The following is a 16,956-nucleotide window of genomic DNA, read 5'->3' as shown; positions in this document are numbered from 1 at the left end:
TTAGGTTGCCATACTAGCCTATATGAAATTCATATGTCTATTCGTGTGTATATATATAACACTCTTTGATATCCTTAGAGTTTTATTGGAAGAGTGGGCTGGATCTTCGCATTGAGAATCCTTGATTAGTCCAATTAACTAACTAACCCTCTGAAACGTCAGGATTAATACGAGATTCCCCTACTTGCTGATAACCAAGTAGCTTATGTACAGGTAGATCCAACTACAGCCGAACCTCTAATGTTGCAAATGTTAGGTTAGGTTCTGAATTGACTGCTGGGGAGGTTGCCTGTTTTTCCACTAATTTTCCCTTCGCTGTTTCACTACTGGAAAAATTGTTCGTACAAAGGCTAAATATTCCTGTAAATGTAGAAAGCAACGTTATGGACATTTACTGCAGATAGTGCAGAGTCAAGGAAAAATTTTTCGTTACAAAGTTAAATAATACTGAATTCTAGAAATAATACAATATAGGAGAAAACCCCCTGATTATCAGTTGTATAAGAAATGGGGTCGACCAGGGGATGGCGTCTGTTACATAGCACAGACAGGCGAACCCCCGTCAGGTACAGATTTGATGAATAAATCGTTATTAAACGACAACGTAATCGGCACGACCACTAAGAATTGGCTGAATTCCGTGGACGTTACAGCATGCCACGCAGTTGGCTGCTTAGATATTCATCGTAAATCAGCATTGGAAAGCAAATAAGAATTTGAGATGTTCTCAAGTCCTTACGAAAGCACATATGATTTGGAATACGAGTGCGTTCGCCATAATGGAAGAATGTCAAACAGAATTCGATTTCGTCCAACATTAAATCATTATAAAATTTCCCTCGCGCCATTAACGAAGCCATTATTAAATCTTCGGCTGTGAATAAGTGGAGTAAATATGTACAACGGGTAAAAAGATATTTTTCTAGTCCCTAAGCTGACAGGCGGAAATTCGCTTAGGGACAAGACCCTTAACCGAGTGTATACGCGTTCTCTTGTCAGTTATGGGCTCAAAAGTGAGAACAAATTGCATTATCATTATTCAAAACAAGCTTTCGTTGTCCAGCAGGTAGTGCCTTGCGAATAACAAAATTATACACTGCAGCCCATCCATAGCTCATTTTACAAAGGAAAGCTCACCTTACACAAGCTATCGTTTAAATAACCTACCAAAAAAATAGATTTCCATTCGATTGCAAGCTCAAATCACAAAGCGTAAACTTTGTTATTGTTATAATTATAAAATTAAACAACGACGCTTAACTTGATCACTCTTACCAGAATTTGCAATAGTAAAACGACAAATTCTCATCAGGAGAGTCCACACGAGCGATAAATATTTTCATTTTTCAGTCTTTCATTTTTGTAAAAAGCGATAACGCAATAACTCTCACGAATCGGACGTCACCATTCTGTGCCACTTGAAAAGTACAAATTTGACAATACCGCTAACGACCGAGAGTCGATACGAATAATGTAGTAAGGAAAGTACGGAATAAAATATATTTTTCGAGGTAATATCCCCTACGTACAGATTCTATTGATTTTCCTCCTTTGAACATGACTCCCAATGTAGAAATAATGAGCTTCACTCGATCGCATTTGCATACTTTTACCTGTAAATAAAGTAAAGAAATTTACTTGTTGTTTTCCTTCTCATACGACCGCATTACTATCTACGTGTACATGTATACAATGAGCTACGAGTACCACGCCAGCTATACTATCTCTCGTTATATTTTGACCAGAAGATCAACTACCGTTAAATGGACCTTCCTGAAATACCATTCACGCAGGCAAATATCGAGTAGAATTTCGAGTTTTTTCATTAAAGGCTCGATCAAAGCTCGCCTAAGGGCATCAACTTTATCGTAACGAGGAAATTGAGACGAATCGATTTTATCGTAGAGCTACGATCTATATTGGTATTTACTTTATATTTCTATTAATTCGAGGCTACTCGAAGTACCATTTTAAAACATAAGGATCTGTTCAATCTCATGATTTATGAAGAATTTAATGGTCTCGTTAGAAATTTAACAGACGAATCATAATTATGTCACAGAAAGATAAAACTGAAGTCTTAGGCAAAGATGCATTTCCGGTATGAAAGTTTAGCCGTCCATTTGCCATGGCAAATATTTATTAAAGAGGCGTACAGACTTCCGGTATCAAGAAGCCAGTTTACTACTGATACATAAAACCTCAAGGCTTAATTCTGTATTGATTGCCGATAAGCCAACGGCGAATACGTCTTTGCAGCTTTTTCCTGTTGAGCACTAAAGTATGTGATAATTCTGTGAGGGTCTGAAAAAAAAATCTAATTAAGGAACCATTTGAATGAAGAAGTGTTATCCACTACCCTAAAGGAATACCTGACACAGTCCCGAAACGGGGGACATACCAGAAGTCAACGCAGTGACCATAAACTGTTGCTTGTGGAAAGCGTAAATTCGAATACAAATTGCAATAGTTAGAAATTCGAGAATCGAGAGAGCAAGAAAATAAACAAGTCTATCAGGCTTTAAATCCTCCTAATGTATCAGAACCGTCGGCGAAATGAGTTTGAGGAGGAAAGGAGAAATTTTAAGTACAAAACCGTCTTCGCTTCTCGAAAACAAAAATATATGTATATATGCCAAGTAAGAGAGCAATGGAGTAAAAGTAAAGAAAGTCAAGAGGGCCAAACAAAAGTTTATCTTACGCCCGTCAAGCCAAACGAACAAGGAAACTTTTTTTTCAGCCGAGACACCTTCGGCCTACAGAAAATCCAAATGAACAGTTTGCTGCTATGTATAACCATTTTCACCACCTACCCTTTTACATTTCTACAATACAACGTGCAAAAGCGTATTTCATAAATTGACAAAAATATATGATTACTTTATCAGAATTTAAAATTATTCTCGACCTTTTGCCTGAATGTCGATGACGATGACATTGGCAGGGAAAAATCAATCGCATAGGAGTGACGCGCAGAACAAAAGAATTTATTCCACATGATGGGCTACCGCCTATCTACATGTATCATATGGCTTTGTACCAAGAGATAACTTTTGTAATAAAATATCTTAGGACCACACGTGGTGCCCTTTGACAGTATCGGCCAGTCTCCGATTGGCCAGGCGTCTTGCTACTTTGCACTAATGAAGAGAAATATCTGACTTCAATCACACTGAGACCTTCCCTCTTCCAAAAGGACAGAGCACAGCCGAGAACAGCCAAAGAGTAAGAAAAGGTTTTAAAAAAAGAGGGCTTGTATTCCCTATATCCTTAATGTATGACGCTGCATACTCACTTCATATTCATAACATAATATTCACACGAGCTTCTCCAATCCTTTGTGGAACCAGCATTCTTTTTCCAGACAATTTCCAGTCCAATAGCGTGGCATATATTTCCTTCTGGTTTCAAATGTATAAATTGAATGCTTCCTAATACCTTATTGGATATCGACGAGACATAAAGCTTTCCAATAGCTTTAATACACTGTTGCGATACATCGACGATTGATTGAAGCCAAAAAAAAGTATTGCGGCAGACATCCCACTGCGAAAGGAGAAATGTTCAATAATTAAAAAGTCATTAGATATCCTTCCAGCATAACGAGTATGAGTCTAGACTTGCAAGGAAACATAAATCTAGGTAACCTTTCCCATATCGCGTAAGCCGCACTACACAAGGAGTCTCATGAATTCTTGAACGATTGAGAAACAATAGAAAACCTGTGTAAGGTGAACCTGGAGCAGTAAATGTAAATAGTATACGTAATATATTTAGATTATCAAGTCCAGCGAAATTGACATTCCCTTAGGATCTGTCGAGTCTCTTGAAAATTTCACGTTCCAGAAACTTGTTGCCATAGGGTACGTAAGAAGATTCCTTTCCGATGACTTGTAAGGAAACGTAAACCGTATCAAAGGAGGAAAACACGTGAAAGGGAAATCCCCAGCATCCCAGAGCTTCTCTCAATTCCTCGTGGTAAACTTCAAGTATAAAGGTAACACGTGTCGTACAGATTATTTTGCTACCCTGAATGTTACCAAACACCCAGAACTTTACATTTGCTTCCTCATAGACGAAGCTATGTGACGGTGGAAAATTTTCCTGTCGAGATTTTCATGTCGCCATGTTGAGAATGTGCCAAAACGTCGAGAAAACACGTTTGGAGAAAATGTCCGGATGTGTGTGCGTGGGTGTGTATGTGTATAATGCCCTCCCAAAATTCAAACGTGTATAACTCGAGAACGATTTTAGCTACAGCCCCCCAATTTTACAGGCATATGCAGCACTATAATCCCTACATTGACTATAATTTTAGTCATGATTCAAGTTGTGGCTCAAAATTGATGTCATTTTCAAATTTCCAAAAAAAGGACGTTCGCACTCTAGCGATCGCAAATTGTGTGATAATCGTCTAAATAGTTCTTGACAAAGAGATATGTATCCAAGGTTGGTTGGTATTGCATTTGGACCGAATCGATCGAGAAGTTTTGATTTTGATATTTTGAATTTTTCGAAAAATTAAATTTATCGATATAACTCCCGTCAAATTTAACCGATTGAGCTCCAATTTTCGAAAATTATAGAGTATCATTTAGCCGTGATATGTCTCAAATTTGGCGGAGATTGGTAAAACGGATCTGATTATACATATCTTCAAGTTTTTGAATTTCAGCCAATTCAAAAATATTAGACCCAAAGAGATCATGCAACAGATTTATCCTTACATGCGTTCTCTCAGTATAAAGCACCCCAAGTTGTGAGAGGCATGGGGACTCACGTTAAACAAGCTGCAAGTTGAAACTTGCAATTTGCTTCCTCCGAATCGTAAGTAGTGTACCAAGTCCCTATACGAGGATGCCAAGAATTTTAATTTTGCAATTTCCTCTAAATCGTGGGTAGTAGATGAAAATTCATCTATGAGGAAGCCAAAGATTAAAAAAAATGAAAATGCTTCCTCATATAAGGACTTCGTACGCTACTTACGATTCGGAGGAAGCAAATTGCAAGTTTCAACTTGCAGCTTGTTCGATCTTCTTACTAATATATATCATTCTATTTTCTGTGAATGAGTAAATCATGAACCATAGAAGATAAATGTTAAATAGTCAGAAGTTCATAGTTTTTCTGTTCAATGATGCTCATCAATGTCATCGAGCGAAAGAATAATGGCGGACGTCACTGCATCTCAACCAACAGTACCAATCAATGCTGTTCCCTTTGATTCGACGAAGAATGCTTGGGGCATCTACGACGAGATCATGAACACAGAAGGGAATGTTAACACGGATGATTAAACCGGATTTCCCTGTATTTTGCAGCTTTACTTGGGACTTTCATTTCCATAAATTTCTCGTACAGTTGACAGTGCTATATTAGGGTTCGCCAAAACTCTATTTCTCCAGTGTCTGAATTTTCACCTACGTCGCATACGCCCACCTGTACTTCCGCCTGAGCTTGCTTTGCGAATCGACAGAAAAGGCAGATCTCGTGGCTGGTTGCAGATTACTGAGCCTCTAATACCTACTGGAATTACGGTCGAAAACATTCTGCTTGTTAACGAGGTTTCCCTTTGTCAGAGAACTTCAAACGTTCTATACCATATATTCGCTCTAGAGACAGAAAATACGTACTCTTCATTTGATTCTCACGTAGTATATGCAATATGCGTCCATCAATATTTGTTGAGCATCTCCAAATTTTTCACGGCAGTACCTAAAACTGAGAACACATCTGAATAAAAATCGATATTACGTCGTTGTCGATTAACATAAATTCTAAAAAAAAAACTACTCGAAATTCCAATATAATCCTGATAAGAGGAGGGCTAAGGATAATATTGTAAATCAAGCGACGCAGGCGTAACTCAGCTTGATCTACGTGAGGAGTTTACGAAAAGAGTGTGCGTTAAATCATCTATTTTTACCAGCTGCTCATACATAAACATTAATCCGCGATTTAAGTAAATACCATTTTTCAACGAGAATTTTACATTTCTTTGCACTCGTTTTGCAGCGCATAAGCTACCAGGTCGAAGCCAAATAAATGCCTATGTAATACACAAAGATGAATAGCTGGTTATATTCTGAAACTTCGAATCTACCTACTGCAAGAGGAAAACTGATAAATAGATAAAACAGAGAAGTTCTAGAAATAATATAAGTTCGCCCTAAGAAAATTTAGACTCTCGGGAAGGTCTCAACGGCGAAAGAGGAGCAGTCAAATTGCGAGCCAGTTAACCCGCAACTCAATGAAGAGAATAACTAATGCTCCCGTTACTGGTACCTATTTGTCTTCTGATATCAAAGGATACTGTTACACGATAAGTATAGAAATTTCAGCTCATCGTTAATACCTTACCGTTACGTACATAGTTACCAAACGCCTTAAATTATCAATGAGTACCACTTATATTCAGGATAGAGCGTTTGAGGAAGCATCGTAATTTACTGATTCTAAGAGACCAAGCTACGAGAATCGAAAACACTTGACCTTGGAGCATTTCGTAGTATCATTAAAACTATTAATGGACATCTCTATTTATAACGTAGACGTAAGAAATTACTATAGAGGTAATCTAATTTTTGAGTCAATATAAAGTCACTATATCATTCCGTTTGAAATCCCAGGTATTGTGTGAACAGCGGCACTGCAGCAATATCAAAATCAGACAGATATAGAAAAACTGCCTGACTGACTAATCCATTAGATCACGTCCCTAGCTAATGGTTTTTAAAGAGCGATCACCTGGGTCCTTAAAACGAGAAAACTAAAAAAAAAAAATCAATAAAATGCATATTGTATTCAAGGTACAGAGGTGAAGGAGTTCCAACATAATAAAAATACGAAAATGGAAAATGCTTATGCAATATCAATGTAACATAAAAGGAATAATATTCAAAAGAATTGACAGATTCAAGAATAAAAATAAACTCCATACTGTGACGGTACCCTATTATCGAGAGGTACCTTATTGTATATAAATATTATAATAAAAAAACGAGGTCCAAGTAGAAGCAATATGGTTAGATTAGAATTCTATGCCAACAAGCTCCCCAGACATCCATACATCCAGCATCCTAATATCCAGCCTAATATCCTAACAAACGCAAGTTCTATCCGACAGCAAAGCAAACATCTAAGACGTGTGAGGAGAGTAATAAAAAAGGAGGTAAGCGTTCTCGAAAAGTATATCCGAATTCGAGTGGAACGAGTCATCGAGAACGACGTGAGTAGATATTGTCAATATAATTTCGTTCCCACGTGCGACTTCTGCAAAGATGAATAAAAGAAAAGAGCCGAAAACGAATAAACAGCAATAACGAAAATGAGCGACCCCGAATGCAAGCAACGAAACTCCATGTAATTATTCATATAATCGAGAGACGTTCAAATATGGACCAATTCTTTTTTTTAAAAGACTATTTCTCTCTCCCTATAACCAGACACAGTGTATCTGTCCATTTCCATTATTTTTAACACGCATGCCCCATCACATTTTTTTACTTATAGATATAATATACGACAAGTAAAAGGATGAAATTTGTATCTGCAAAAATGTCTCTTCAATTTAATCAAAAAAAAATATTAACTCATAATCCAATAAGCCTTCCACCTTACTGACGCGGTTTAATGTAAAAGCGATGAGACAGCAGTACTTATGATAATCCACTGACGAAAAATTTTCTCATAGGAAATCACATGATGGTTGGCGAGCAAAGGCGAACCACGTATACAAGTGGTCTGTGTAAAAGTAGCGGATAAAGATATGCACTTTGACATATGTCACAGAGGACAAATCCAGCCCACGCAAGGGAACAATAATAAACCATCAAGTCCAAGCTTGGTTATGGAGGCTTCGGAACACGTGGTTGAAAAAGATTAAAAAATGGATGAACGATGGACAGAGGGGGTACCCGTGACACACGTGCCTGTTGCATGCAGTAACCTGATGCTTTCTTCAGGCTTAGCCAATATTCCATCTAGCAGTACCTTAAAGAGTACAGAGAAGTTAAAGAGCACGTACCACTATTTTTTAATAGTGATTTACGTGATATTTTATTACCATATTTCGAATCCGTTAAACGTTAACTCCATCCAGTGTGGAATGTCGATACTGATGCCTAGCATCTATACCCGATATTCTGGAACAGGTCTGGCATTCCTTAGACGTCTGAATTCTCCGCTAACCCAACCTCAGGACTAACGATTCAACATGGTTATGAATTCCAAGACGAAATTAGTAACACACTGATGTAATAAAAGTAGGGTGAAACATGGATATCAATACCTTGGAGCAGTGGATGCTGAACTTCGTGAAAAATACGTATAGCATGTTCGTTGATAGGTCTCTAGGGATTAACGGAAGATCACGATTTTTCCGCCTGTTACAAATCCACGTAGGACATAGGCATGCAGTGAAAAACTCCGAAGGAAGATTATCACGTATTGCAAATACGCAAGTTCACGTTGACAAACAACGGATCGAGCGATTGCGGTCTGGAGCTGGCATAACTCACTGGGGATTATATTGAACGCATGACGCACCAAAACAAACCCTCTGTTTCATTCACCCCCTATAAATTATAGCAAACTATATTGCTTTTAGTAATAATGCCTGGTATTAGGGAAGATCCAGAGGAATATTATCGCTGACGGTAACTTTAGAAATCTTCCACAGCTGTCGTTAAACAATTGGGGTATTAGGAAGTTTCACAATTAGTTCTTCTGTTCGGCACGTACGGCATTGTCTGAAAATAACTATTGTCGATTATCCAGTGGTTAATTATGGCAAAGATTCCGGTATACGTTTTTTAGACTTTCCGCCAATTCAGCCTTCAATTACAGAAGGCACTCGTAGAATGCCATGCACGTGCTGGAATAACGACAAATCAAATTCCAAATTGATTTGAAATAGCATAGCATGAATATTTTGAATCGACAGTACAGAAATATTTGGCTCATAATATTTGCATAGCGTTATTGCCTTGCTGTATATTTTTTGTATAAAATAAAATTAATATTCAGTTTTGCGGTCAAGTTTTTTTAAAATATATTAGTAACGTGAAAATAATCAACCAACTACAATTGACCTAACTTCCACCGTCGGCTACAATTTTGATCAACTTCACATCACTCCACAAACTTCCCACGCTTGACTGTACCAGTATACCTCCTAACATCAAAATCTTTCTCCTGTATCGATTGTTAGGGTTTCGAGAGAAAATTCCCACCGGCCGACCAAAGGTTAAGAATACTCCAAATCTTCGAGGAACATTGTACAAGAACAAAGCAGGAAGGACGTCCCTTCAAGTAGAATCTCATGATGAAGGATTTGCGTCTGTTAAGTGAATTCTCGTGTTCCATAAGGAAGCACAAGCATAGGCCGTAATTCACATCTAAAAAATGAAAGAAAACGTATAACCATTCGTTGAGGTTTAGGGCAGACCCAATATATTTGAAAGTGCTCGGCAAAGTATTTTTAAAAGATTACGAGTATCTGTAATTGTATTTAAAAAAAATTATGCTTTTGGAAAAAAAGGTAATAAACATTCCGAATAGCCATTAAAACCTTCGTATTCTGAACCATCCAGTAGAGATCTAATTTCGAGAAGCTTCGTTAGAACCACCTCGCCCTTTTCCGACTCCACACGCTCTAGTCGGAGGGCGTCGATACATGTACGCAGAAAGTTAATTACGCGTGCCGCGAATATTTGCCAGGCTTTGATAAGATCGAAGATGATTGCTTGGCCAGGATTTGGCTACCCCTGTAAACACACGACACACGAATCTGGCCTGGAATCAAATATTACTGTGGCATCGAGCGTTATATAAATTATTATTACGGAACCATACAATAAATTGATTTCTAGGATCTAAACAATATCAATACCGCTTAGTAATTGGTCGAATGCGAAGTCAAATCTCTTATGGTGAAATTTATTAACATACAATAATAATAACTTCTTATCGTACGATAGTGGATTCTCGAGAGGTTTATCCAGATATCCTATTAATTGCACTACTTTAGTAAACGGATAATCAGGTACAGAAGGTTCAGGAACAGGAGATAAACCGGTCACAGGAGCCGATCTTAAGTACTATACGGCAAGACGTGCCACTCCTTATTAAATTTATCGGACCCTTTGAGAGATTTTGGATTCTCTCGGATACGTCTAGGACAAAAACAAAGCCAAATTGGTTACACGCGTTTAGCCAATTTATAGTAAAAGTGAAGAGAATCAATCAATCAGTTAAGAGAAGGTACCGAGACAAAATATATGATAAAAATATTAATCAGATATCATGAGCCAAGCCCTGTATAAAATAATTTCAGAATCCATAGCACTTGTCTTCATATATATTCTATAGGGTGATCGATTATCGTAGTATTCACCATGAGTAACATCTTTATCTCCAGCAAGAAAAGAAAACTGGTGAACTCGAGCGAGGACACAAAGGATGCATCAGTGAAATGCGACAGCCGGATGAAATATCATCAGAAAATTTCGCGGTTGTAGATTCCTGGATTTTCACAAAGCGTTATTCGCTCCCTTCTCTTCTCTTTAGTAGAAGATCCATGTTTCCCCTTCTTACAAGATCCATGTTATCGTATATCGAGCTCCTATAGGATTAGAATCGTACTAGTTATTCTTACGACACAGTAGTTACATTGAATTGTAATCACAGAGAGAGTTGATCATCAAATTACTCCAGGAAGTTGTTGCCATTACGTAGTAGCCCGCCGCACGGAAATTCTGAGTCTAACGCGATTTTAAAACAGTTTATTTTCTAGAATAGACTCAACTCAACCTAAGCGTCATTTGCGAATGTTTATTCCAACTGATGGCGTAAACCGGTACGACTTTAAATTATTATTAGTGTGCAAAAGGGTCGAGCTGTAAATGGCACACGAAGCAATTACACGAAATTTCCGACAAGTTGCCAAGCTACGAAACAAGATGACCCCTAGGATGAAACCACCTAAGAATTATCAGTCAATAACGTGCCGTCGAATCTACTAGGTAACCAGTTACGTGAATATAAGGCAAATTCTCACCAGATCATTCACGTATTAATATGGCATCGATTGGCAACATTGAATATAACCCGCAGGAGCTATGTTCTAATTATAACATTTGTTTCGTACATTTGAGGTGCCAACTTCACACAGTCCTCAGGAACACATATAAGTGCTTACTCAGTACATAGAACCATATATATATAAATTTGAAAATATTAAACCTGAAATCGAGCTACTGCTATCGTGAAAATCCATACCGATGATAACAAGAATTCACAAAATAAGGACTCGAGTGAAATTTCGATTGTATTAAATTTCGTTAACGCAGACTAAATTGCGTAGTAAAGGTTTAATGGAATTTGCTTTCGTAATTAGCTTTCGTCGCTCCCTCTTCCTTGTGTAACGAGATAAGCGTTCTGCTCATTTTTAACAGGCTCTCCAAGTCTTTCCGTCACGGTGCAGCAGGCGAACATAGGATTTTACAAGAGGTAAGCTGACATCGACTAAATTGGAATTATCATTTTCTTGCAGATCACAAAAAACCTCAGTAAGAAACGTCTGAACGTCGCTGTCAAAAAATAACAAAAATATTTCACGAGACTAATAAAATATCCATAAACGGCAAGGCTACACTTCCTGCTGTACTGATCAATAATTTTTTTCTTCTTTTCCAGCCTCACAGAATTTCAATGTATCCCGCAGATTTTGTATCATCGTCCACGCGCTGTATGTTGGCAAATACAAATGGCACGTGCTCTTTTCAAGGATAGTCCTGTAGCTACAATGAAAAATTCATATTCAATATCACCAGCGAACAGAACACGTAGCGCCTCACTGGGATCCTTGTACCCATGGACAATTATGACGAAACAATAGCAAGAGAGTTCACGAAACAATGACTAGTATCTAGTGTGTGCTTTAGAAGTTCTCCGGGGCAAGAGGAAGTTGATGGTACAATAGACAATACCAGAACGCCCATAAGTGAGTGGGTGGAAACTTTGTTGACAGCAAGGTGCTTTCCTACTGAAGGGATAGCTAATTAGATTGTCAACTAATAGGGAATGGAGATGCAAATAACCGAGTAACGCACCATCATATAGCCTCATAAGATGACTCCAAGAACAACCTATAGGCTCCATTAACAGTGCGGGATGCTGCACGATTACAGAATTTTCATTGAAGAAAAATTAATTAACAGGAACCCCCGACACGTTCTCTTCTACTATTCCGACCTTCGTCTTTAAAGCTTCATGCAAATTCAGAGCAAATCGATGACAGAGATCTGCAAATTCATGAAAAACAAATCTTAGATCTCTCGATAACAAGGGTCCTCCGCTAAATCATTAATGGAATCTATATATTATATGTATCTTGTGATAACAAGAAAACGTCACACTACTCACGTACGTATAATCATAAGCAGCAACGAATCCTTCAATTTTCATTGCTTGTTTATTTTGGCGAATTTTCCAAAAATCAACACCTCAACTAAAATCAAATGTCTATGGAAATTTGCACACGTGGAGTAAGACGTAATTGATTGGCCAATAAAAAAAAGTTTATATAAAATTAGACAATCGAGTTGTCTCGAAATATGAACATTCCAGAAATTACTATGATTATCGATGATCCATCTTATCCATCGTAACAGTATTCGTATTGAAAAAAAAAATAAAATAAACAAGCTTGGTGTCCTCTATAAATAATTTCATTGAAATATCTTCCAATATTTTGTATAGAACTCTGAGGTAAATGAATGTATATACAAAATAAGGGTGCGTGTGTTCAGCAAACACGGTATGCTGTAGAAAATAAAACAAAATAAAGCCTTTTCTGTATTTCATATAATACAATAGTATTGTATACAGTATAATACTATTATATAATATGGTACATGAAAAAGTGCCAATAAGATGTCCTTACATACTTAATACAAATACACACTGCCACGACAATGTGGAAAAAAAAGTATCACTTTCCTTCTCGATAATATTTCACCGGTTACGATTGACGTTTATTCTCTGTCCCACTTTTCCAAGGATCGTGAAAAAATATGAGTCGATTTAATAAAAAAGGATATTTCCTTCTTGGGCACATAAAAAAAAAGCATTCACGTCCTACGTCACGATGGCGATTCTAAGTATTCATCTAACAATGAGAAGTATTGAAGCAGCGAATAATTTTAGTTGCGTGTGAAACTTGTAGTAACGTAATTTTCGAAACTTTTCACAAACTTCCTCAGACGCCTGTTATTCTTCTCTCAGGGATGCCAGAGTGAAAGTGAATTTTATTACGATTCACCCAAGCTTTTCAGCTTTTATTTCTCGCACCCAATTCTCTCTCGATCGACCTTAGATACCCGAGGATTACACTCGCATTGACACTGGGCTAAGACACGTGCTAAAACATACGTTTCGTAGTTACACAAACGATACAGTTTAATGTAACATCAATATACTAATATATACTTCTGAATCATGTTCAAAACCACGTATTAACCTAAAACTCTATGCAAGTTATAGATATACATATTTAGTATAGTAGAGAATGTATATTATATGTATACTCACGTGTTGCATTGGATATGTAGTGCTACCTACGAGAAGATCCCATGCCCACGCGAAAATCCGCGCGCAAATATGCAATGACGTCACTGCCACCTTGTTATTTTCTGGAAATCAGTTACCACTTGAGTTCAATTGTCGGTTAATTTTCAAATATTGATACAGCACGTGAATCCCAAATACACTTCTCACAATAGAATATAATTATATAGGTTTCTCATTATATATTGTATAAGCACGGAAGTTATGATGAATATATATGTATTTATCGGAGCAGAAGAGAATTTTAATGAACGCAACTATGTTAATACACAGGAACTTGAAATAGACGTTTGAATATCATCCCTCTCACAAGTATTCCAACGAAATTATATTCAATATGAATTGCTAATAATTACACTGTGGTATTTGCACTGAGAAGATTATTATTATTTTAGACCTTATCACAAATGGTTTAATACGTCGTTCCAGAGCACTCCGTTTATTTTCAACAGCACCATGTTTTTTGTAGATCATATACTTGGGTTGAACATGCGTCACTGTATCTAAATTTTTTTTAAATATTAGCGAAATGATAATTCCTCAGAGACGCCGTTTACTATTCGCACAATTATTTGTGGGTTTTATTATTTTAATATATTTCGAATCACTTTTGCATCAGTCGCAGTTATCCAAGTCAATGATGAATTTTAAGATTTATTGTGATTTAATAAATAATTAATTTTCGTAAATGGTGTGATGCAATAATTGAAAAATTTTATTTTTGCGCTCGTACAAATGACTCATGGAAAAATATATTGAAATCGAAAACTTTACTTAACGTAGAATTGAACACGCCGTCTACGAGATCGGAGCAACTGGTAGAACAACCCGCGCGTACGGAAGACTGAACGCTACTGGCAATTCAGGGAAAAGCGCGTGCAAATCCCGCCAAAGGTGGCTGATGCGATCAATAACAAAATCACAATTTCAGTATCATCTGCAAAGGGCGAAGGTGAATGGATAACTAGGAGAGAGGAAGAAAAAATTTGTTTAAACTTTCCAAGGGATGCAATGTGGGTGGCTCTGCCATTCAACTAGCGTATCGATATAGTGTTTCTCTCACGCGAGACAGGTGAATCTATAGAATGACGCAGCAGTGAGAGTGAGACGATAGAAATAACGTGGCTGATGATGGGTTAAAAATGATTTTTATTGCAAGTATAGTTCAGCACATATGTAGGATGAATTTATGTAGCCAGTTTTTAGGTTATGAAAATAATGAAATACTTAAATATAAAAAAAAGATAATTTGATTATTTTAGATGATATTTTATGATTCATATTTTTTGGGATCATTATCGATCAACTGTCTGTGATAGGCGACATGATTATATAATCATTTTCACTTCGAAATCTTCAACGTGGTCTATCGAATACTTATTCTGTTTCTTCATCCTGTTAGATTCTGCAAAATATTTAAAAAATATTCTATCTCACATATCAACCGAGTATTCCTAACACTGAACATAAAGATTCAACCATCAACCCATGAAGTAATAAAGCGTATAGATCGAGCGACTAGCGTATGTATTTCACATTGACTTCGCAGAGAACCAAAATTCGAAGCGTCATATTATTTTAATATTTATTTCATGTTATCAAGATTCAAAATATTAAACATTAATGGCATTTATGTTTTTCACTTTTTTTGTGGACATTGGATATTGTATAACCCAAAAGATATTGATAAAGAGGGTCAAGAGAGTAAACTCAGTGGGTATAATGAAAAACAGTTTCTCTTACACGTAGTTTATTTAAATTATAATAAATGAATACACGAGGCTGTATCAAATAAATAAATGAAATAATCGTACACCATAATTGTCTTGCCCGAAACCACATATTCAAATAATTTTTACAAATAACAAAAATTCGATGCCAATAGAATACATCTTAGATGCAAATACCTTATAAGTATTCATTTTGAATGTTTGCCGCTGTAGCAAATATTTTTTTTTGTTATAGAAGCTATCGTCAAGTTCGGGGGAAAAATATACAAAATAGAAAACCAATAGGAGATATCTAACAAATCTTCAGCATGTACATAAATTTTAACTACTATTACTTGCAATATACAATTGGCATTATGCTATGCTGTGTTTTAATAATATATAAAATATTATATTATTGTTTTTACTTTCAAAAGAAAAAATGTCTAGGAAAAAATATCTTAGCTCTGTACAGCAGTATTCGTTTTCTACAGAACGGAGATATTTCACATTGAAATTAGCCAACTTTTTCATTCTTGATACTGAATGTCGTTACTCGCTGACTAGCAATTAATTAAATATTCTTTATCTAGAGTTACATCAATCACAGATTATCGCAATCTCTTTGGCGAAAAATGAGTATACAATGTGATTGGATGTAAACTTTGAACACAACTAGTTACAGCTCATTCATCTGATGTTCATTTTGAGATAATCGAATTTAGAAGAAAAAGAAATAAAATGAACAGAATTTCCTTCCGAAAAATAAAATACGTGTACATATGAAATACAGCATAGAGCTATCTATTTTAACTATGATAATTCATCATCCATATTAAAAACATCGTCAGAAAAATTTTCGTCATCGGAATCGTTGCCGAGGTATACGGCGGGGAAGTCCAGGTTATCTTCATCATATTCAGGGTCACCTGGTTCTAATGGTATTAATACTTGGCGGAATAGCTTTTTGTAGCACTTTGATTCAGGATCTCAGAAATGCAAATATGGCCACTTGTCATTGATACGTTCTCCACAGATCCAACAGAAATATGTATTGCAACACCAACACATCATTTTATTACAGCCATCCGATTTCTATAATATGAGTGTGCCGTACAGAGAATAAAATAATGCAATGATTTACTTCAATATCGCTAAAACTGTGTAACTGTACCTCAATAGCTGCATTGCACTCAGGACACTTTTTAGTGTATTCGTCGATCCACATTTCCGACATGGTGTTATGCACTAGAGCTAGTAATTGTTTCTTTCCATACCGTTCCTCTAGATGTATTTTCCTCTCGTCCGATGCCTTTTGATATTCCATTACTAGTTGCTGCTTTTCAACTAAGACATTATTTTAATAGTGATTAGTACAGTCTGTAGTTTTTACCTTACGTAAAATAAACTGGAAGGTGAAAAGTGTACCTGATTTAAGTTTGCAAGGTTCAATTCCGTGATATACCATTTTACAGTATACACAAAACGCATACTGACAAGCAGGACAGTTTGCCATTCTTTCGTTAGGTTCTCTACTGACTGGATACTGACAATGAGGTCTCGGACAATAGACGATGTCCATCATTGTATGCAAAGTGGTACTTAGTAGTATGGAGTC

At 36.6% G+C, this 16,956-nt stretch overlaps 2 protein-coding genes and 1 long non-coding RNA gene across 3 annotated transcripts in view; 1 reads left to right on the top strand and 2 right to left on the bottom strand.

Annotated features, from left to right (window-relative positions):
• The window catches only part of LOC107270596, a 48,214-nt gene extending 33,746 nt beyond the window's left edge, over window positions 1-14,468 (bottom strand). Inside the window, exon 1 of the mRNA XM_025087969.1 lies at window positions 13,594-14,468. Within this exon, the coding sequence (XP_024943737.1) occupies window positions 13,594-13,602 (9 nt within the window). The 5' untranslated portion in view covers window positions 13,603-14,468. The remainder of the gene's footprint in view (window positions 1-13,593) is intronic.
• LOC112494782 lies at window positions 11,168-12,479 on the top strand. The gene is made up of 3 exons (XR_003060604.1): window positions 11,168-11,370; window positions 11,457-11,511; window positions 11,698-12,479. It is a non-coding gene; the product is annotated as an uncharacterized LOC112494782 (long non-coding RNA).
• Window positions 14,469-15,362: 894 nt separating the features above from the next.
• LOC107270572 (E3 ubiquitin-protein ligase RNF14) overlaps window positions 15,363-16,956 on the bottom strand; it is a 10,295-nt gene continuing 8,701 nt past the window's right edge. The window contains exons 5-7 of the mRNA XM_025087960.1: window positions 16,767-16,940; window positions 16,513-16,685; window positions 15,363-16,433 (exon numbers count right to left, since the gene is read on the bottom strand). Coding sequence (XP_024943728.1) covers window positions 16,329-16,433; window positions 16,513-16,685; window positions 16,767-16,940 — 452 coding nt within the window. The 3' untranslated portion in view covers window positions 15,363-16,328. The remainder of the gene's footprint in view (window positions 16,434-16,512; window positions 16,686-16,766; window positions 16,941-16,956) is intronic.

This window comes from Cephus cinctus, unplaced genomic scaffold (genome assembly GCF_000341935.2).
Source record: "Cephus cinctus unplaced genomic scaffold, Ccin1 Ccin1_scaffold0805, whole genome shotgun sequence".
In the NCBI taxonomy this organism is placed as follows: domain Eukaryota; kingdom Metazoa; phylum Arthropoda; class Insecta; order Hymenoptera; family Cephidae; genus Cephus; species Cephus cinctus.
This window is presented reverse-complemented; position numbering and strand designations above follow the sequence as displayed.